We start from the raw sequence: 24082 nt of genomic DNA on the forward strand, positions 1-24082 counted from the left end.
TGCTAAGCTTACTTTGGGACTAGGTCAATTGGTGTGAATTGTCCTGTGATATAAAAAAAATAAAAAATTGTGAAATAAAAAATGTACCCGTCATTTAATTGATGATTATATTGTCAACAGATTGCTGATTTCGGTCTTTCGAACGTTTTTAAAGAGACTTCTTTGCTATCCACGTTCTGCGGGTCACCTTTATATGCATCGCCCGAAATTGTCAAAGGAACGCCTTACATAGGCCCCGAGGTAAGTTTACACCACAAAAACCTCAAGCACCAATTTATCCCTAATTTCAAAGTCAAAGTCGAAATATTTTCATTCAATTTAGTTAGATGAAAAAAAATTCAAATCGTTCGGGTTCGATTCCCGAGCTGAGAACAAGTTTCACTTAAATGTTTAAATGGAGTTTTTCTTGTTACTAAAATCTATGACATTGTTCCTAACAACAGATCTTCGTATGTCTTATAGTTTCAGACTTTCCCATACTAACCGTTCTGAATGTTACACCCTGTATAAGTTAATGTGTCTACTCCAATATTTATTCATGATATACTTTTATATTCTCTAAAAACGATTTAATGTTTATTATCGGTTACCGGTAACGGTTTTTATACATATCAGGTATAACCGCTCTTAATTGACTCAAAAAAATACGTGTCCATTGTTTTCTGACAGTCTGATCGACTATTTTTTTTTTTTTTTTTTTAAGAAACTAGTCCATTGTTGTCTTTGGTTGTATATTATTGTTTTTATATTGTATCTGGTGGTGGTAGTGTTGTAACCGAAGTTTTTTCTTTGTTTTAGGTCGACTGCTGGTCGCTGGGGGTCCTTCTGTACACTCTAGTCTACGGTGCCATGCCTTTCGACGGCTCTAACTTTAAACGGTTGGTGCGACAAATCAGCAACGGGGATTACTATGAACCCAAAAATCCATCAAGTGAGATATTTTTATTATTTAGTAGTCATTTTAAATTATGTATTATAATTTAATATTAACTGGTAGATCTTTTTTGTAATATGACGTGTTATTTTTGACTTCCGTTAACTTTTTAGAAAACAACTAACATGTTTTTCTGTGACATGAAATTGACGTGACATATGAGAGAGGCATAAAAAAACTCACTTTAGCTAAATAATTATGTAAATTAAAAACATTTAAAGTAGTGGACTTTTATAAAAACATAAATTGAGTATCTTCAGTGTTTTATTGCGCATAATTAATTATCTTAATTCTTGATTATTTTTTAAACAGTAAGATTTAGGCTACAGTGTCTTAAAGAAATCAACTTCATTCATTCGTTTGCGATCGTATTCATTATCTTTATCCTCGTCTTATACTCGTATGTACTATGTGACAGAAAGAAGTAGTAAAAACGATTGTGATTCCAAGTGTGTTAGACAAATAGGCCTCTGTTGAAAGGGTACATTCAACAGTTAACGGAAATCAGAAATAACACGGTGTACTATCGTGCATTATATTGTTGCAGCCGCTTCCCCCCTGATCCGAGACATGCTGACAGTTGACCCTCTCAAGCGTGCCGACATTGCTTACATCTGTGATCATTCGTGAGTATCAAAAAGCTTATTATTTATACCTAGTGTTCTAACGAATATTCGCATTCCCATTCGCGAATGATTGTGCGAATAGTTCGCGAATGTGTTTGATATGGAAAATCGAAAATTATTTTAAATTAACCATATTAAATTAATTGTATCGTGACTATTTCACTCATAATGCTAACTGCTTTAAACTCGAATGAAAAATCCCAATAAAAATGACTAAATATTTGCCCCCTTACAGTCCTTTACTGCGAGCTATTTTGTTGGCTTTACTTTAATTGCCATCCTATCAATATTATCTGTACTAAATTTCAAGTCAACCCGTTCATTACAAGTGGCTAAAACTCGATTTGCCGAGTTTTAAAGACAATTTACACATACGACCATTGCAATTGTATAGATATCATTTAATAATATTGTAAATCTGTTTAAAAAAAATATACCTCGTTGAGTTTCTTGCCAGATTCTTCTCAACAGAGGTTTTCCCGAACCGGTGGTAGATTTTTTTTGACATTCATAAGTGCTTGTTATAGCCTAAATTGAATAAAGATATTTTGACTTTGACTTTGAATGAAATAAACACTTGTAAAAAAAGCTCTTATCTCAAGTAAGTTTTACCGTACCAACCTTCAACTTAGAAAATGATCAGCATATACTTTTAAAGGTGGGTGAACACCGGGTGCGAGACGTCATGTTTGGAGATGTCAGAGATGCTCGCGGCGGAGACGCCGGTGCGGCTCGACCTGTTGCTCTCGCTCGCTCCCGCCGCGCCGAACAACTCCGTCGTCGTGCCCAACGAGGTAACACCTCTACTATTAAAGCAGGAGTATTCGCTTGTCCTTTATTATCCGGACATCTAAGGAGGGGAATGCTCCGTCGGTGTTCTCTGATCGCTAATGGGTATATAGGCGAGCGTGCTTCGCTTACCATCAGGCGTGATTGTGGTCAAACGCAAGTCTAGGTATTCCTGTGTAAAAAAAAAACAACACAAGACAGAGAAATAGACAAAACGAAGGATAGAATGTGTCATTGTGGTTGCGGATCGGACACGAGTGCATAATGCTGACTGAAGCGTTAAAACAGTCAAGCGCTGATTTTCAGCCAGTACCGTCGGTGACCCTCGGACTGCTGTACAGTCAAAAAATGTACGTTTTATTTTTCAAAACGACCGGGTTCGATTCCCGAACTGGGTACAAATGTTTCTTTTCTTGTTACTAAAATCGATGACATGGTTTCTAAGAACAGATCTTCGTATGTCCTATAGTTTTAGACTTTCCCATACTGACCGATCTAAATGAGCCATCCTGTATACAAGGGTCGCTATCAGCGCCGAAACTTCGTAAATCAATATACCTAATATTATAAATATGTTGTGTACAGGGCGAGCTCGGACCGGAAGAGAGCGGGACAGACCTAACAACGTCAGCGTCTATGGCTACAGTCGAGCCGAGCAACTCCGCTGAAAAAAGGATTCTTGATCTCGTCGCAGGTAAAACACAACGAATAGAACACGTGTAGCACGTTATGTATATGTTAGTATACGTTAACGTATGTATGTAGTTAACTTGATTCAGTTAGCTGATAAAGGACAGGACACAACTGTTGCGTTGGTTCAACTGGTCACTGTGAACCTGACTTTATAATTGGGAAAGATTTGATTGTTTATTGGGCGTGGCTAGGCCAGCGGACATTGATAATACACTGCATTCTTAACGGGAACGGATCGTGTATTGGGCATTAAGGTGTCCAACTTTTTGAACTGCATTCGTCTGTGTGGGAACACACGGAACTCATTACAAGTAATCACGATCTACAAATATGTCTAATACTAGCTTTTGCCCGCGGCTCCGCCCGCGTGATATTCGGTTATCGCGCGCTGTTAACTGCCTATGTCACTCTCGGGCCCATAAACTATCTCTATGCCAAAAATGACGTCGATCCGTCGCTCCGTTACGGCGTGAAAGACGGACAAACACACTTTCGCATTTATGATATAATGTATTTTTGTCTTTTTCCGTTTGCAGAGGGCGGCGAGGACGCAATAAAGCCGTCTCCCACGCGCACCATCGTGGCGGCCGGCGACAAGCGCAAGCTCGAACTGGCCGCTTCCGCTAGCGGCATGCAGCGGAAGAAGGATCGCGCTGCCAGGTAACGGCATTATTGGGCGGACTTACACGGACTAGAGTTAGCTACAGTGCTTTCATTCTAGCATGGTGCGGGTGACAGATGTTTATATCACAAACTAGAGACAAACTAACAAAAATGCAACGTTGCCAGCTCAGCAGGTATAAACGCTCTTAAGTGGTATCAAATTTTTGGAGCATTCGCTACTAATTCAGGTTTAACGATTTATTTTTTAAAGCTAGATAGTGTAGCGGTCCTAAACGTACGGTCACACCCTCAAACTTTCGCATTTATAATATTAGTAGGTATTACTAGGATTTTTGTGTAAAGTGTTGATTGTGTTGCAGTTCTGCGAGCGTCGCGGCCCCGGTGGCGCCCGAGGAAGCGCCCCCAACCCCCGAGTCGCCGCCGCAGCCCGCCCCCCTGCCCGCTGATCCTGAAGGGGTAAGACCATCATCGGACGTCCACTGTTGGAAATACGCCTTCCCCATAGGCCTCTAGTTGCTTCGGTTGAAAGCTTCCTGCACCTGTTTAACCAGGTCATCCGTCCATCCATCTCATTGTTGGTCTTACGCGGTCTTGATTCGAGAACTTTTCGTCTCCAATGGTCATCTGTGCTCCGTTCTATTCTATATGGCCTGCCTATTGCCACTTCAACGAGGTAATTCGCGGGGTAAGACCGATTTAAAATTATAAGGCAAGTTAAGATAAACCAAATTTACGGATACTAGAACACATTTAAAAAAAATGTTTATCTGGGGCTAAGGATGGAACCTCCTCGACGTTTCGTGATGCGTGCTTTACCATATCACATATACATACACCAACCCGAGCGTTGGCATATAAAGTAAGGCTAACGAGAAGAGATATGTTATGACACGAGAGAGAAAAAGTGAGAAATACCAATAAAAACATATCAAATAAGCAGACAAAAAAGTCAGAACTACCTCACAAGGCTATTTCCAATTATTTATTTTGTCCGCAGGCGGTCCAACCATGTCTAGTCTCCTCCGCTACCATGACGATATCCCCCGCCCCGCCGGCCCCCGCGCCCGCCGAGCTCGCCAAAGACGCGACGAGAGAAATCGTCAAGGAAACCACCCCTGAAGAACCCAAGACGCCGGCGAAGCGGGTTACCGTCAAGAAAAAGACTCCGCCGAAAGCCGAAGAGAAGGCGGAAAAGGCCGAAGACGAGAAGCCGAGTGTCGCTGCTGCCGCCGATAAACTTACGAATTTGGCCATTACTCAGCCTGCGGCGACGCCTGCGCCCGTGCCTGCTCCGACGACGAAGCCCAAGAAGTTGTCTATACCAGGTACAGGGTGTCCATAGGTAGAACTTCGTACTGTCTTTTTTGTCCCAATGCTTTTTGATTATTTTTCTGGTGGCTCATTTGCTGGAGTTGTGGATAACGCTCATTTCGAGGCTTAAAAACTCGAACCCTTAAGACTCCAAAGTTTTAAAGACTCGTCTTTATTTATTTGAGAATTAAATTGGCTTATTTCATGCGTATGGATGCAAGAAACCGTCTTTGCGGCCTTTGAGTCGTTAAGCCTCGAGAGTCTTTAGGGTTCGAGTCTTTTACCCTCGAAATGAGCGTTTGTCACAACACTATTTTGCAAATTAAAGAGCGAACCAGAAAAAGGCTGACTACAAGTCTTGGAAGTGAAGTTGCTAGAATTCTAATAATATGAAAAAACTACGGAACCCTAAAAATTGTAATACCTACTAACCACAGCTGTTATATTATAATGTATTTAATTTAACTTGCCTTTGGTGCAGGTGGAAACGTCGGTAGTTTCAAAGAGCAGTTCGAAAGAAGAGCATCCCTCACAGCGGCGCCCGAAGTGAAACGCAACGTCTCTAAACCGGGTCAGTATAAGAGCAGTCACTTTAAGGATACGTACGCACTACGCGGTTAGCCGTGCTGTTTTAGCGTGCCATCTCTTTAAAGTAACGCTTGAGAAAGAGACGTGCGCACTCAGACCGCACAGTGCGTGCGTAGCCTTACGGTAAAGTCTATAATCAACTTGTGAGTAATAATGTAAACTTATCTTTGTTGAACAGTGGTTTCGAAGATAGCTAAGCCGAAAGCGCAGAGCGAAGACCGCGAGTTACAACCAAAGAGTCCCGACAACGGCACCGTTAGACTGCAACAGATTGGAATCGAGCCGTCGCCGGTAAGAAAAATAAGTTTCTTAGCAATGACCACTTGTGTACATACATGCGGTACAGTCGCCAGCACCAATAAGTATTGATACGACACTATTTCTCAGGCCGGTGGGTCAGATATTTTTGCATGCGCCGCTGTGGCACATGCAGGTGACTCCAAACCAAGAAACCAAGGGAGGAAAGGAAGGAAGGAAAGAAAGGGGGGAGGGGGGTTGTTAAACTCCAAACTAGGCTAAGCCTGTATCTTGGTGGCTTGCGACTGCGATTAATAAGATTAACTAAATGCTAGAACACAGGCCAAGTGCGATTTGGACTCTCGCGCCGAAGGTTTCGCCCGTTTAAAATCCACGAAAAGAAGTTTGTTTCTATTTCAAAGTATCTATGAAAATAAGCTCAAATTATTTGGACCTTTGTTTGATTGAAAATGTCTAAAAAGTAGCTCTAAGGGGCTGTTTCACCACCGATTGATTAATTTTAACTGGCTGATAAATGTGATGCCGTCTCCGTCTATTCGAACAAAACAAACAGAGACTGCATCACATTTATCCGTCAGTTAAAATTAAACAATGGGTGGTGAACAGTTTTTTGTTTATTTATTCACTCAACATAACAATTACATTATATAAATACATTAAGTCAGATCAGCCGTAAGTATTGCACATTGCCAATAAGATACCTGTATATCCTAAGTAAATAATTGTGACGGACAGTCGCACAGCAAAAAAAAACCAAAGAGCTTGATTTGGAAATACAATTTTGAATATTTTCGTAGGCACCAGTTGAGGAGCATAATCGCGGCGGCGTCAAGAAGACGGAAAGCGAGCCTAGTCACAGTACACCAGTCGATGCGTCGGTCATACTGCAGGACGCTAGAAGGTAACAGCACTTGGCTACTACGAAATTCAAAGTTCGTATCGTACCGTCCCTCTCACTCTCGTATTAAATAACATAAGCGTCAGTGTGACGGCAAGGTACGAAGTTCGAATTTTGCACTTCGTAGGTCCTGATCAGCTCAGTTCGTCTACTCAAATAGATGATGTCCGATAAAGTCGAACCTTTAAGAGCGTTTATACCTGCTGAGCTGGCATTGCATTTTTGTTAGTTTTTCTCGATTATTCCATAAAAATTGAATGTAAATTAAAAATGTGGTCTGATAGAACACTTCTTAATCTTTACGTTAATGTGTCTACTCCAATAATTATTCGTGATAGACTTTTATATTCTTTAAAACCGAATTAATGTTTATTATCGGTTTTTATAGATAATAAAAGTCTATAACGAATAATTATTGGAGTAGACACATTAACTTATATATTAAGAAGTGATCTATCAGACCACATTTTTAATTTTCATGAATTTTTTATGGAATAATCGAGAAAAACTAACAAAAATGCAATTCCAGCTAAGCAGGTATAAACGCTCTCAAACTTGATAATTATGAGTCCGCACTACGGTTGGCAAAGCCAAACTTTGTTTTAAAGGTCTTATTCTGCCCTCTTTAGACAAAAGGCGGAATCACGCATGAATTTCGAAAACTCAGAAGTGCGAGGCCCGGGTTGAAACACATCGTACAAGAGCAGTATAAAAAATGATCCCATGTTTTACAGGAGTCTTCAAAACTCTATGGCGAAGTTGGTTGAGGAGAAAGTGGGCGAAGAGAACCGCCGTCGCGCCGCTCGTGACATCATCTCTACCGCCATTCGCACAGGTCGGTAAATTATTTATTGAATCAGGCGTTACTTTGCGGAGATCCATTTTTTTTTATTCGACTGTGTGTGTGCTCCTAGAGGAAGGACTTCAAATTAGTACGATACGTGTCGAGCTAAACTATTAAAGACGTGCGTTATCAGTTTTTAACCCCCGACGCAAAAAGAGGGGTGTTATAAGTTTGACCGCTATTTGCGTCTCTGTGTGTGTCTGTCTGTGGCACGGTAGCTCTTAAACGGGTGGATCGATTTGATGCGGCTTTTTTTAATTTGAAAGCAGATTTTCTAGCGATGGTTCTTAGACATGTTTTATCAAAATCGGTTCAGCCTTTTTTGAGATATTGAACTTTCAAGTGACAAAGTCGGGGGATTTCCAACTTTTTGTTGGTTAGGTTATATTACACTATGAATGAGTGTCGGTAGTTTGATGTTCAAATTGTAACTGTGTTGGCGCAGGCAAGCCCCCGGTGCCTTACGGGCGCTCATCGTCGGCGGGCGTGGCGGCGCTGACGTCTCCGCCGGGGTCGCCGGCCGGCGCCGCGCCCCGCGTGTTCCGCACCGAGGCGCAGCACCGGGTCGCCGACCACCGCGCCAGGTACATACCTGTGTTACGTTTATTTGCATTTATTTATTTAAAAAAACCGACATTGAAACTTTTAAAAAGTAAAAAATATTTTTTGGTAAGAAATTCGTTTTTAATACAAGCTTTTTTTTTGCTGACTGTACTTGCGTTGTCACCCAAACTGCATGAAATTTCACCTGGTACCAATTTGTAAATGCCATTAACCGTTGAAGAGTTCCGTCCTGTGGAGACGATCCTGGCCGGACTACCACGATGTCACTACCAAATTATTGTGTTGTCACGCAATTTACATAAGTATGCCAAATTTCAAGACAATCCGACTACTGGAAGTTGATCGAATTTATCTTGCTAGATTTGACCCGCACATAGATACATACATTAAACATACATTGCAAGTTAAATAAAAGCTTTTAATTATTTGATACATATGTTACAAATCTCTCAAAATAATATTTTTCATTGTGAATGTGACTACCGAGATCTAGTGAATAATGTTTTCGATCATATTTTGTCGTATAAGTTCGTATTTATCTTGTTTCAATTAGCTTAAATTAGAAAGCGAGATAAATGCCAAATTTTCCACAAATTACTATGGCAGAACATTACTTACTACATCTGTACGATATAGCGAACCGCTTGTCTCGCCATTCATTGAATCATCCGGTTAACGATATTAATATGGCAGGGGCACGTCAGTGGAGCGCATCATCCCGATCAGCGTGTCCGAGGACTCGCCGCCGCCGCCCGCGCCGCAGACCCGCGCCGCGCCGCCGCCGCTCAGGTAACGCTCATCATTATATCAGCCGTAAGACGTCCACTGTTGGACATAGGCCTCCCCTATAGACTCAGTTGCTTCGGAAGCGGTCTGCATCCATCGTGAATCTGCGGCTTTAATCAGACGGCTCAGACCGGACGTTTAACGCATGAAATGTTGCTTATCCTCCTGAAGCTCACCATATGAATTGACAAAGCAATTAGAATCTAATTGTTTCGAGAATAAAGACAAACTGCCGTCAAACTGCCATGGTGTAAAACAATAGAAAACAAAAGAATTTTTACTTTGTTACATTGTCATAGATTCCTAATTTCCTTGAACTTATTGTGTACATTCTATTGCACATTGAGCCGGACGAGGTTATGTGTAGTTACTTAGAATTTATTTCCGTTGGATTGGGTTTTAATTTTATTTTTGAACAGGTCAAATATTTGTTTTAGTTGATCAAGTGTTCTTGGTTACTTAACCATTTGAAAGATTGATAAAATTTCACTCGGCTAAAAAGAAACTTCGAGTATAGATAAATGATAGATTTTTTATTTTATTTATCAAACCTTTTCTGGCAAAACATATTTCTAAAAATATATATTGATATCTAAAACATGATTCAACAGTTCCTTTCTTCATTTTGTAAAAAAATGATTTTCTTTTCCAAAGTATCTGTCAATTTCCGTGTTTATAAATGCGTATTTGAGCATTTCCGACGACACTGGTTTCGGTACAACTCGGGAATTATAACATGTCCTCTAGTTTATTTTTTCTATTCTGTGGTCGATAGTACGCTCATACTCATTAATACGTGTGTAGACGTTTGACATCAACGGAGTCGAGCGCGAGCGCCGCGGAGTCCTGCTCGAGCGCCGGCGAGCCCATCAAGAAGTCTGCGCGGGAGTTCATCATCCCCATCGCAGTGGAAGGCAAAGGCTACGTCACTCCGCGCCAGCGCAGCCTGGAGCCCGAGCCGCAGGCGCGCCGCCCGCGTCAGCCCAAGCCGCGTCGCATCAGGTACTCGCGTCACATCACACCAATAGGGAATATGCATGGAACACTAATTTTAACACTAACGATCGCACAACAATCCTCGCAGACATTTCTTATGTAACAGAGTGGTCAAGACATGGAACAAACTACCAGAACATGTAGTCTCAGCACTGAATGTGAACCAATTTATGAACCGGCTAGACCAACACATTTACAATACAAATAATACTTGACCAAGGAACTGCTAGATACAGGCACCTATCAGTTGCTTGCAACTGCCTGCCTGATAATTTATATAATAATAATAATAATAAAATAAGCAAGATATGAGCGATTGAAGTTTGTATCTCTTTTCAGAAAAATTAAATTTTGGATAAACTTTCTATGGCCGTCGTAGCATATGGCGACAAAGTCTATGTCTAGCTGTCTAATTGACAATTTAAAACGTCCATATTTTCGTGTTTCAAAAAAAAAATTATATTAAAAAAAGTAAGAGTACAACTCCGTTTTTTAAATAATGCAGATATATTTGAATAAAATAAAAAAAATGCTTGCATTTTCTGTATTGGGTAATTTCCTGGGTAAAAAATATATTCTATTTAATCCGTTAGTTACATTATACCTTAAAAAATGTTTTTGCGATAGTTGTCAACAACGTGAAAACAACATAAATACTTATGTATACAAATAATCGAGTTTACAAGTATTATTGTATTCATTTATGTTTTGTGCGAATAGTGAATAAATATTTCTATTTCTATTTCTATTTCATTGTATTTAATTTGTGTTTCAGCAGTATCGTCAGTGGTGGCGAATCCGAGGAAGAAGACGACAATCATATGCACCGTCTTAGGTATGCTTATAATTTTTCATGTTTCCTTTTTAGGGTTCCGTAGCCAAAATAGCATCGTTAGAAAAATATTACTTAATTTTTTCGTAATGGCTACGGAACCCTATTTGGGGCGTGTCCGTCACGCTCTTGGCAGGTTTTTTTTTAAATTTGCCTTAAGTAAAATACATAAAAAAATATTGCCGATCTCTAATCTGCGTATAGGAATATCTAAGAAAAAATAGCATTATAACGTTTAATAACATCACCTTATCTCATAAAATAACAGGCAATTCATTGTGATACTTGTTTGTCTAGGTCCTCGCGCGCGGCCCGTGCGGAGTCGGTGAGCTCCGGCGAAGAAGACGAAGAAGACGAGGGCTTCCATCTTCTCACGGCTGAGAACCTGTTCTCCACTCTCCTGCACAGGGTAAAGAGCTGATGCATTGTTGTTCATCATACATATCTCGTGAGCAGAACAGCGTGAAGCCATTTGTACTGACTGCGTTCCAATTGCTCGTAGATTTCATTTGTTTATTCATTTATAAGTCATGTTCATTATAGTAGGTTTGATCCCACTAGTATTATAAATGAGAAAGTTTGTTTGTTTGATACCCCTTCACGTCTTAACCGCTGGACGGATTTAGATGAAATTCGGTATACAGATAGTTGCGAGGCTCGGGGAAGGATATAGGTTAGGTTAGGTTAGGTAGTTTTTATCCCGGAAAATTGCATAGTTCCCTCGGGATCGCGATAAAGCTAGTTCATTTTATTTGGACGACCGGATGGCCTAGTGTAGTGTGTCTATTTATCTATATAAGTAATCCGTTGCCTAGTATCCATAGTACAAGCTTTTTTTATTTTTTTTATTTGACTGGATGGCAAACGAGCAAATGGGTCTCCTGATGGTAAATATCACCACGCCCATAAACATCTGCAACACAGGTATTGCAGACGCGTTGCCAACCTAGAGGCCTAAGGTGGGATACCTCACGTGCCAGTAATTTCACCGGCTGTCTTACTCTCCACGCCGAAACACAACAGTTAACAAGCTTTGCTTAGTTTGGGACTAGGCCAATTGGAGTCAAGTGTCCCATGATATTTATTATGTATTTAAGTGACATTTTGTTATAGATACACGACACTCCGATTTGGGGTAAAAATGATAATCCTTACACTATTTTACTCTAATAACATTTCATTACAAACCTTTAGATCCGTAAAATCGTCTTTCTTTTCCTAACAAAACTGCATATATTCCAGGTACGCGCCTTGACCAACCGTCTGAACGGCGAGGAGGGCCCCGGCTTCCCCCAGCACCCGCACTCGTTATTCAACAACTTGCACCAGTCGCCCTTCTTCAACAGGTGGGCATTGTAGCTAGGCGCTTGTTTGGCTTTAGTGGACCCCCAGGACTTAGGAGCCATCCGTATATTGTGTTATTATTGTTTATATCCATAAAACGTGTCGTACAGATCGCTAACTACGTATCATGGGAAATTGGTAGCATGCTATTTTAAGATACATTAAAAAATTCCCAGTACGTCGTGGTTAGCGATATGTAAAGAAAGATAACATTTATTTGTGACAACATGGGAATAATAAATCAGCTTGAACTTGGTTTGACACGCTACCGCGAGTATATGTCACGAAATCGTCCCATATCAACCATCTGCCGGTCTTGCGAGCAGTGCTTATCTTACCTTGGGGTAATTTGGTCATCTCATCATACATTGAAAAAGAAAAACACGTTAAAATATTGTGTAATCTGACAGAATTTTCAGTAAAAAAACTCACTAACATCATTGTAATTGTCAAGCATATGCATAAGAGACTGACATATTTACCAAGTACTCGGGTATAAATCATTTCATTTTTAATATAGTTTTAACTCATCGTTAATGCTTTAGTCCTCTTGCGTTAATGCTGTAATATACGTGGTGGGTTTAACAAAGTTAAATGATGCCAGTCAACAATGTACCATTAGGCCGCGTTTCCACCAGAGATGTGCAAGGATGCGTTACGAGACATGTGTTTGTCATTCATGAACCAATAGAAACGTTTCATTTACCTATCCTAGCTCAGCGCATCTCTAGTGGAAACAGTTCGACGGAGCGAGGGCAGATAAATAAAGCGTTTCTATTGGTTCATGACAAACATATTCTCGCACATCTCTATTGTATTTTTCACCTATGATGAGTTCTGTGACATTTGAAAATTTTCCGAATTACGCATATGATGTTCGCAAAATATTTTTTTTAAATATTTTTTTACTTTAAAGCAAAATTAAAAAAAAAGTAAAACTGTACTTTTTAAAAATATATAGCAATATCAGCGTCCATTAAATAGACTTCATCGAATGCGATAGAAAAATATATTTTTCACACCTCTCCTTCAGAAAAGTAACTTTTCCTCCCTGACGAGAGGGAGCAAAGTGCAACTTTTCTGGTCAAGGCTTTTCTAAGTGTTTTATTGTTTGTTTTATTATTTGTTCAGTTACCAAAGACGTTGTGCACAGGCGCCACGCCAAAATTCGTCTGGAACTGACGCGTAGGCCTGATGATGATGATTGCAAATTAATAAAAAAATAAGTTGATAATTGTAAAGCCATGCTATTTTCTATGCTGGTTGTTCTTTAATAATATTTAGATTTTTTTTTTAAGTTTCTTAATGCTCGGTGTGAAAAGTTGTATGAGCCACTCGGGAGCAAAATTATTTTCATCTTGGGCGTTAACACTTGAATCCCTCATTAAGCTCAGGATTCTACTTTAGAATCCCTCGCTACGCTCAGGATTCTATTGTAGAATCCTTCGCTACATTCTGGATTCAATGTACGCCCTCGCCGTAAATACACCATTTTGCTCCCTTGTGACACAAATAACTATTTTTTTAAATGACGCAATGTGTGAAACGGAACAGAGTAGTGACGTGACACAACATTATCGGCAATTGCCGCGGTTCATTATTCGATAACAGTGAACACTAAGATATTTAAAAATTTTAAACAAAACTTGCATGATTTTTTAAACGCGGCTACTTGGAACGCGGCCGCAGCCATCTTGTGCCTCTTGTGGCCAGTGCTTGTCAGTATCACTGTCAGTACGAGTGCGTTTGCCTTGTACCTATACGAGTTGAGTTTCCGTTGCATTTTCTTTGCATTGTATTTTGTTACTGTTCATTTCTGTTATTATTGTTGTTGACTTTTGTTGCCTACTGTTTCGCGTTAAGTTTGTTGTTATTTTTGACAAAATGCCGAAAGGGTCTAAAAAGACTGTTTTGAACTCCCAGTCGGGAGTTTGTAATTCGTTTGAGGGATTATTACGAGCGAGAACGAGAAAACGGTGGCCCGGTGGGCGGAAAACAGGAAAAATATATTTTTTTTAAATATTATGCAACTTCTCAGAAAATAGGCACTAATAACTCTTAGAAAAATCGATAGTTCACTCGATAAATGGTACATCTCTAAAACTGTCAAACTGGAAACGTCATAGAACTCATCATAGGTGAAAAATATTATAGTGGAAGCGCAGCTTTAGGGGTTGTTTCACCATCCATTGATTAGTGTTAACTGACGGTTAAATGTGATGCCGTCTCTATTTGTTTTGTCCGAATAGACGGAGACGGCATCACATTTAACCGTCAGTTAACACTAATCAATGGATGGTGAAACAGCCCCTTATAAATAAACTTCGTAAGACTCGCGTCAAATTTTGACTATCAGAATCTGAAAGTTTCAATAAAAAAAAGTTACGTTAGCTTATTTAAACGTACGCATTGAATTTTGTACGCTGGGCGATTGAATAAAAATATAGAAATAAAAAAAAAACTGGTAAACTTTTGTCCAAAATTTGGTTAATAGTTTGGATTCAATAACTAAAGTAAAGGTAAAGAAAATTATACAAGATAACTAAATACATTGAAATAGACAATATTAAAATTGAAGTTATTGAATTTAGACGAAAACTAGCATGATTTAGAATTGTTGTCTATATTTTTGTGCTGAGTATACCAACTAATTATTTTAAATTTATGCATGCAGCCCCCACTTACCGCGGAGACATTTGCTGTGAGTATACAATTTACGTATTAACCATTAATGTAATAAATTAATGTCATTCCATTATATACTTAGGCCATAATTATCACCAATAAAGTGGTGGCATTGGTTACACTCTATTACTTACATTGGGTGCTACACTTTTTTGTCATAATGTAATGTTTGATCGAATGATCGTTTAGTATAATATTTAAATATTTTAGAAAAAAACATTTATAGGGCTACTTAGAATTAGAACCCACACTAGTTTATTATTATAAATGCGAAAATATTCTCTTTGTCTGTCTGTTCCTCTTCACGCTTTGACCGTGAACTGATTGAGATAATATTTGGTATGGAGAAGGTGAAACCCTAGCAAAAACATAGGACAGTTTTTATCCCGGGAAACTGCGCAATTCTTCGCCGACAGAGTCGCGGGCGACAGATAGGGAGTAGGTTATAATATTTATCTACTATTATTTCTGAAAAGTCGTACTTTGAATGTAACTTACATTATACGAAAAAATCATTAGACCAAACAATACATTAGGACATAAAATATTCGATCATCGGATATAGACCCGTCTTTACTTCATTAATTTCATGTCCATTATGTTTTCATGCAGCACTCATAGATATGTGGAAAGTAAACGAAGCGTATCGGAAACGTGAGTTTATCTATTAAGAACTCGCTTCTTGCTATACCTACAACTGAAACAATATGTACTTATGGAATATCTTATTTATCGATACGCCTCTAACATTAAAACCCTTTTATTCATACCACTTTATGCAACTGAATTAAACACAACTGCCTAGAAACTTAACGAAGACCAATGTCCAACAGTGGACATCTCCCGGCTGATATGATGATGATGATGATGATGATGATGATGAAAAACATGTTAGTGCCGTCAAACACTTATTATTGCAGAATCTGATTGACGTATACCATTGAACTGCTTCGCAGGTGTGCTCACTATGTTTTCTTTCAGCTAAAAGCTAATGTTAAATTTTAAATATATCTCTGCTTGAGAGGCTATACGTCAAACTACTAGGCTTAACACTCGCCCACTTTTTATTGTGATATTGATACGAAACTTGGCAATTATGCGTGGTTCTGATGACAATAGGTAAGCTGATCTGATGATGGAGCCGGAAGCTAGGTACGGGAACGCCAAGACAACAATGTAAACTAGCCGTGTCTGGTCATGTTAGAATAGTCTTAAGAGTCTACTTTGATCAAGAATGACATCCAAAGTCAGATTTTTTTAGTTTTTAAACTAGTTTTTGTTTGTTTGTGATGTTTTATAAACATAAAGTTTGGCTGACAGACGCGAGGGCTGGGGCACGCGCGACCTGCACGCCGACTTCGACTCGATGTTCAACAAGTCCCGCCAACAGATGCCGCGAGGTGAGTGCCACGTTGCCAGCTTGTGCACCCGCTTGTCTCGCACGGGGGAAACGTTGCCGGCTCTCACACGCGCACGGGCATGCACACACCACTTGTAAATATGAAGGGTGCGTCGCCAGTTTCATTTTATTTGAACTTGGCTGGACACGCTGCCGCGTGTCTAGATATACATGAGGAATCGAATGGAGTCGATAAAATGTATAGAAAAAAAAAACAGCACATTTCACATTAATTGAGCAAACTATGAAACTCAAATGTGTTTCGTGAATAAAAAAAATCAACACTTACAGTTACTAGATACATAAATCCAATTCATAAATCTGATGTAAACACTACTATATACTGCTAAATGTGAACTAAATGCTGAAGATAATAAACAACATTATAATCAGTGTACATAGCTTAATATGTAGAAATTGACATTCATTGAATTGTACTTAGGTAAAGTTACTTTCTTTAAAATGTAAAATACAGAAAAATTAAGCGACATTAAAACAGCTCTGTATGATTATTTGACTCAAATTCACGCTGCTGGTAATAAATTTATAAAAGTTTTTTCCAAATTTCGCATTAAAATAAGAATGAAACCGAGTTGCTATTGCTTGTGCTTAGTTTTGGCGTCATCGTGTCGCTATCTAATAAATCATGTGTGTCATTACGTAGACTTACTGTTTTTTTATTGCAATATTCCGATTTTTATTGGAGGAGACTAATAGAAAATATAATCAATTTAGAAAAAAATATTCTGAAAAAAATTGCTCTTATCGGATTTTATAACGAAGTTACTTCGTGAAAAACATTTTTTTATTCAAAATGTAATGTAAAAAAAGAACAATTTAATTAATATGAGTAGTGAGCAGATCAACCGTATATTGTGACAATGAAAAAAAAAATAACTCCTCTGAAATTTGTAATTATTATGAAAAAATATTGATCAAAATTTTGACGCATAAATAATTCAGCAAGCATTTTGGCACTCACACTTAACCAAATGTCATGTACTCATGTAGATTTGGACAGCACCGCACACGCAGCTAGCGCACGCGCACCGAGCGTCGTCGCTTCACTAAACAGCGAGTAGCTCGCCCGTCCACTAAGCGGTCGAGCGACTCGCCCGCAGCCGCGTTGAGCGCCGGCGACGTTTTCCACCCGCCGAGTAGTTTTCATTAACATTAACTAAAATATAATGGACTATCATCACATCACAGTAGTCGTTGTCTATAGTCTATTATATAGAGTGTTTATAATTTTCAGATTTTTCCATAACATTTTTAATGACATTAACGATTTTTGCATTGTAGTGTTTTTTTATTTGTTTAAATCGCATTCTTTGTGCAGGTGTTTCCCCTACTCGCTAACATTCGCAGGAAAATGTTGCGTTGCTCCGATATTATAAGTTCAGCTCGCACTTTATCGACATCGCACGAAGTGTACGAAAGGCATATCACATCACAAGCCGCTTCGGCGACGCAGTGTAGTCGTAAAATGTAGAATTTCCATTTTTCATTTAAAAAGTTTAACAGAATTTTCTTTCAACAGTTTTGATATTAGAGAACGATACGGACTGACATTTGTTCGATATTTATTTTGGAAAGCGGTTATGGCATAAATGTGTAGCTAGTGTAATATGGTAGCACCGAAGTAGTGGCGATCGTTGGATCGACAACTTAGCTGCAGCCACCGGGCGCGGGTCGCGGGGCGCGGGGCGGCGCGGCTCGGGGCGGCGGCAGCTGTCTGAGTTGTGTTGATGGTTGCAGTTGGGTTGCGCGTTACACTGCATGCTCCGACCAAATCTTCACTCCACACCGCCACCGGCGCCGACAAACCGGCCACAAACGCCACACAACAATAGGTACAAACTATATTTATTTGTTCATTCATGTGTTCTGTGTTCGCATCGCGCTCGCGCCGCGGCTGTCCGCCACTAGATGCCTCGTCGTGTGCGACACGCGCTGTTGTCATTTAGTTCGCATACATGGTCAGTTATTCGAAAGCAACATTTAAATGCATCTCTGTGTTCCGTTTGAGCTTTATTTTCGATCTAAAACGATTAGTCATCTAGCCCTTCTAGTCTACATTAACTTTTAACAATTCGCATCGATGTTTGCATTGTTTGTGACCCACTCTATTATTACTGTATTTTTTTACGTGTCTCCTCCGCCTCGACTCCGAATTCTGCGAGAGCTCCCCGTTCAATCGAAACGAAGGTCGACTCCGTGAACTCGCAAAATCGCACTGTAAATATACCATCCGAGCGAGCGTTCTGCATGATCGAAACGTGTGTTTTCCGATTACATTTCAGGTAATAGTAAGAAATCCGGTAAACAGCAAAGCGAGAGTCGGACCGCGGAGGATCGGGGCGGGGAGGAGCTGGACCTCGGCGCGATACAGCTGTCGGAGCGCGAGGCGCGCGCGCTGTCCGGCCTCACGCCCGCGCTCGCGCGCCGTCTGCAGCGCGAGCTGCTGGCCCAGCTGCCGCCCGCCGCCGCCCGAGAGCTGCGCCGCACGCTCTCGCTGCACGCGCCCGCCCCCGCCCCGCCCCGCAGCCCCCTCACCCGCACCCCCGCCCAAGGAGGACGCCCAACAACCAGCTAAAGAGGACGCCCCGAGCTCCCCGCAATACTCCACTCTGCCGCGCCTGGCGCGCCGCTCGCGGGACCCGTCGCCGCCGCGCGAGGAACAGCCCCGGGCGCGCGGCACGCCCGAGCGCCCGCTGCTCAGCAAGTACTTGACCCCCGAGCGGGCGCTGTCGCTCGACGACTCGTGCTCGTCCGACAGCGGCAGCCTGCTGGCCGAGCTGTACGGGCCGCTCGGCCCCGCCGCCAGTCCGTGCGCGCCGTAGACCAGCCCCGGAAACGCGTCTCCCGCTTCCTCCGCCCCGACTTTTTCGACGCGCCGCCCGACGAGACCCTCCTGGCCCGACAGAAGCGAGAGAAAGAAATGGAGACGCAGAAGATCCTGCGGGAGATTCGGGAGAAGAAGAACCGGTCCCTCGATTCTTCGCCGAGGAGCCCCACCGAGTACGGGGACGTGCAGCATCTGTTCAGGGACGAGCCCGTGCTGGCTCGCAAGTGTGTGTCCCCGAGTATCCTGCTCGGCAAGGAGCGCAGCAGATCCAACACGCCGTTCTTCCCGATGTTAGATAATATCAAGGAGACCGCCTTGGACGTTTCCCAAAAAATTAAAAATTCCAGTATCAACACTGAAATCAACGAGAGATGGCAAAAAACGAACATTGACGATACCGATTCGCATAGAGATTCTAAATTGACTAGGCCGAAAAGCTTTCCAGTAAAAAATTTGGATCAGTTCGATGACCAACCACAAAACGCTGTGTCGCTAACCCTGAGCAAGGAAATAGAAAGCAAAGACGCGACACTATCCAGGGAATCCAAACTTATACGGCCGAAAAGTTATCCCACGAGCAGCCCGTCTCCCGAGAAAGTTTACGTGAGTCGTAACACCAAGAAAGATGGATCTCTTCGTAAACCTTCATTAAAGGAGGAGACCCCTCCTCCTCCACTTGACACTAAAAATGATGTTGAAGTGAGCTTCAGTATTAGTTTACCCAAGAAGACGAAACCTGTCGCACCGGTGAAAACGGAAAATGTGAACGATGCAAACAAAGATAAAGAAGAATCTGTTAAAGATAATCAAAGCACTAATCTTGTCCTGAAAAAATATGTTATTGTAAATAAAGATTCCGTTGATAAACCTGAAATGAAAGATCAGAAAGTGGAGAACAGATTGTCAGTAGGAAATGGCAATTTGAATGGTAATGCTTTAAAGGATGAGTCTAAGGAAGACACGAAAGTCAAAGTCGTGACCAGCGCGTCGAAAAAAGAAATAACACAGAAATCTTCTGAAGTCGAAGGTAGCGAAAAGAAAGGAACCATCAAAAAGAAAATTATCAAAAAAGTTTCTTCGAAATCAAAGACTGATGTGGGAAGTCAGGACGCTGACAAGAAAGATGGTAAGCCTGCTACTGAAAAGAAAAAGGTCACAAAGAAAGTGAAAGAGAAGGAATCTGAGAATGGTGCTAAACCAACTGTCACAAAAAAGAAATCGGTGTTGCAATCAATAGGACATAAATTAGAAAAATTTGCGTCATCAAAATCAAACTCTCCTGAAAAAGTATGTGAAGCCAAAACATCTGCAGTTGAGACTAAGAAAGAAAGTTCAAAGCTTAATCGAACACAGAGAGAACACTCCGTTCCAGTGACTGTAGAGCCACCCACCGAGTCGAATCTTATCAAAAGAGCAGTAACTATTACAGATGTGGCTACTCTCGAAAACCAGGCGACGGCTCCTAGCAAAACTACTGTATCCAAAGTGTTAGGTCTATTCAAGAAATTCGAACCAAAAGAAAAAGTAGTTAAACCATTAGAAAAAGCCCAAAGTGAAATCGTAGAATCCAGTACCGTAGATTTTAAGAACGAGGCGGCAGAAGAATCTGCTGACGAAAAACCGAAAAGACCCACCTCATTGCTGCTCAATGGTTTGGGTCGAAAGACTAAAAGTGTAAAAACAACGAGTGACAGTGTCCCCAATAACTCGAACGAACGTGACGAACAGATCGTACTTAAGAAAGATGCCGAAACTAAAAATATAAGAAATAGTTTAAAACTGGATTTCTCCAGGTTGCCAAGAGTTAAAAAAATAGTTCCTACTGATAATGTGATAGAACCACAAATTATGAACGTTACCTCTGTACACAAAGAGTCTGAAAAGAAAGAAGTCGAGAGAAATGGCACGCTTGAAAATAGTGCTGATGCCATTGATACGCAGAGTCGTAGTCGATCCAGGAGTCGATCGACTGTTTCCAATTCCGAGGTGAAGTCTGATCATAGTAGTGAAACTAAGTTACGAGACATCGTGCTGGAAGAGAACAGCGTACTCTCACCTCGCCGCAATCCGGAGCCGACCACTCCGGAGAGGGAAGATATCGTAGACAGAATACGAAGGAAGAGTTTCTACTCTAGGTTCAACGAAAAGAAACAACGACGAAAGAGTAATTTGGTCGGTCCAGGGGCAACAGAGTACGATCCATTAGCGGTGTTGCACGGGCCGGAACGCTCGCACGACGCGCCTTCCTCCCCCCTCTCTTATGACCTCTCCCCCGGATACTCCGTCGCCTCCGACCTTTCCCCCTCCACCGACCGCTATCGATCTCTATTGACTGATTTGCCTCTTAGCACTAGGAATAACGTAAGATATGATACCTACGGACTGAATGATAAAGTAGATACGTACCGATCTCTCGATAGAAACGAATTCCGGAAGTACCCTGGCAGTAGAAGTTACTTAGACTATGACCAGCTACCCTCCTACGGAACCGTGAGTCACAGGTACTCGAGAACTAAGTCGCTGCTAGATAACTGTGATGGTACGGAGGAGACGACACTTTCGAGCCTCAGGGACCCCCTGAAATACAACAGGACGATCTCGATGTACTCTCCTGGCAACTACGCGACATACAGACCCAAGAAAACGCGCAATTCCGCCATCATTCTGAAGGAGAGCGAAAAAGAACCGAGCCCCGAAAACATCTTAGAAAGGATTAGGCAAAGAAAAAATATATCGATAAGCGTCACGCGAAAACCGGACCCGGAAAAGGAAACCCTGCCAAGGTGTGTATGATTCCTGTACTGAAATTTTACGTAAATAATTGAATTAACTTTCCCGTACTTGAGTATAATACGATTTACCTCTGTGCACGCTTCACGCTTTCCGATTAAACTTTACAGCACTAATGCTTTACAAAGTTTTAGCAGAGATACCTAAAACGACTTGTGAGATTGGTCTACTTTAGAGAAATGTGTCGAAACTGTTATTATAATTATGATGTAATTTATCTATGTCTATCACTTCTGTTCTTTATATATGTATTACTATGAGAAACATCACGTTTACACTTTACTGACGTAATTCATTCGGTAGAACAAAATCATGTATTCCTAATAAAGATGTAGTTTAGTTCTCATTGATTCACTACACAGACACCAACTGCACCTTGCATCGTGTTCCAATTTTTGATAAAAACCCCATGTAATGTTTTTTCAGATCCACTGTCTCACCTAAAGGCGAAGGCGACGGTCCAGAATGCTCTGAGAAAGTTAACTGAACGAAACTACTAGATCTGCGTTACTTTGAAGAATAGTTTGTGGTTGTAAGCGTTTGTTATTAACTCATTCGTCGTGTCTACAGAGTTCCACAGTACAGCGATTAAAGCTAAACAAAATATTAAATAGAATCTCATCTTAATTTCCATTACATTTTCTTTGGACAACAATATCTACATGTAAATAGAATGTTGGATGTTACGTTTATCGTTTTCGAGACTAATTATTCTTGCCAATACACTGAGAGATTTGTAAGAGATTGTTGAACTATATTTAAAATTGAATCTCAAATTCTGACGATGCGCAATTATTTTCGGAAAGATGGTGTTAGAAGTACACAGTGATCTTTTATCTGTAAGTAAATTAAAAGTCGAAACTGATCTGAAATAAATACAATAGCTCGTATTAGCGCTGAGTTAGATTATTGCATACTTCAGAAACTATCAAGCTTGCAAAGCTATCGGTAACAGTTGTTAAAAAGTAAATATATTGTGCTATATTGAAGTGTAATATTTTGCGAAAATAGACCTTTGTTGATGTTTATTGTAAAACGATTCTTATGTGCCTTTTTACTATAGCAAAATGACTGGATTTGATATAGTCCGTTTTATCAAAGAAATTTAAATGACACGTTTATAAGTGTGTTTGCACAAAATAAGTTTTATTCAATATTCTGTATATTAATTTTAATTACATTCATTTACATTTTGTATGAGACCCTAAGTCAATTTTAAGTTTAAACGTTTATTATAATCCTAAAGTATTTGATTGCTAAGTCACGCCGTTAAAGATATGATCGAATAGAATGGTGCTTAGTTGAGGTTTTGTTAGAAATAACTTGTATTATAGAAGTTTTATGAGATCACTTACACCAACTGTATTTAAGCATAAGTTAAAGTTTTCAGTTTTATAGATATTTAGGGCAAAACGAGTTGATGTTAGGGCCCGCGGTCAACCAGAGGCCGTATCGCCTAACGTTTTTGACGCTCGCGATCGCAATCAAATGACAGATTTCGCATACAAAAACTGTCATTTGATTGCGATTGCGAGTGCCAGAAACGTTAGGCGATACGGCCTGTTGCCGCGCGGCCGCGCTGTAGCTCACAGCAGTCGACTGCAATGGTGTTTAGACAAAAGCAATAATTTTAAGACGATTGATTTCAACTTTTTTTACTTTATCTTGATCCTATTTATTAATTTTCATAGTATTGATCAATTTATTTATTTGGTGTGTGGTGATTTTTAATATTTTCTTGTACTCATGGTTGCTGTGGTTCAACCGAGACTGTGATTATTACGATGGATATTAAAATGACTATCACACTCGTTTTGTATTGAATGTGAATAAATAATATAGTTGAAAAGAAACTTGGTTTTCATTTATTAAATTCCAACTGTTTGTTTGTCTTGCCATTACCAAATAGTTTTAAAGTACGGAAATAATTATATTCTGGGTATTCCAAGCTACACCGTGTACTGTATTTGACACCCGTGGTGACCTTAGTAGTGGTTTGTCCTATGGCCTCTCAAATAGAGGATCGTGGGTTGAAACACCGGCTCGCACTTCTAAGGTTTTCGAAGTTCTTGTGCGAAATTACATTTGAAATTTACCACGAGCTTTACAGTGAAGAAAAGCGTCGCGAGGAAACTTGTATAAACCTGCGAAGCCATTCAATGGGGTGTGTGAAGTTCCCAATCCACACTGGGAGATTCTGAGAGGAGGCTGTGCCCAGCAGTGGGACGTATATAAGCTGGGATTTTAATTTAATTTAAACTTGGAGGATTCCG

The 24082-nt window shown here is 40.5% G+C and overlaps 1 protein-coding gene across 1 annotated transcript in view; it reads left to right on the forward strand.

The window, feature by feature from the left end:
* LOC141433127 (uncharacterized) overlaps positions 1–23662 on the forward strand; it is a 44376-nt gene extending 20714 nt beyond the window's left edge. The window contains 24 exon segments of the mRNA XM_074094975.1: positions 121–240; positions 799–931; positions 1482–1560; positions 2219–2354; positions 2935–3043; positions 3579–3702; positions 4026–4122; positions 4664–4991; positions 5459–5548; positions 5744–5856; positions 6621–6724; positions 7456–7556; positions 8011–8149; positions 8823–8918; positions 9720–9917; positions 10687–10746; positions 11041–11152; positions 11986–12089; positions 14762–14788; positions 16093–16172; positions 18475–18701; positions 18703–18981; positions 18984–21802; positions 22236–23662. Of these exon segments, the coding sequence (XP_073951076.1) occupies positions 121–240; positions 799–931; positions 1482–1560; positions 2219–2354; positions 2935–3043; positions 3579–3702; positions 4026–4122; positions 4664–4991; positions 5459–5548; positions 5744–5856; positions 6621–6724; positions 7456–7556; positions 8011–8149; positions 8823–8918; positions 9720–9917; positions 10687–10746; positions 11041–11152; positions 11986–12089; positions 14762–14788; positions 16093–16172; positions 18475–18701; positions 18703–18981; positions 18984–21802; positions 22236–22296 (5736 nt within the window). The 3' untranslated portion in view covers positions 22297–23662.
* The last annotated feature ends 420 nt before the right edge of the window (positions 23663–24082 follow it).

This window comes from Choristoneura fumiferana, chromosome 12 (genome assembly GCF_025370935.1).
Source record: "Choristoneura fumiferana chromosome 12, NRCan_CFum_1, whole genome shotgun sequence".
NCBI lineage: Eukaryota > Metazoa > Arthropoda > Insecta > Lepidoptera > Tortricidae > Choristoneura > Choristoneura fumiferana.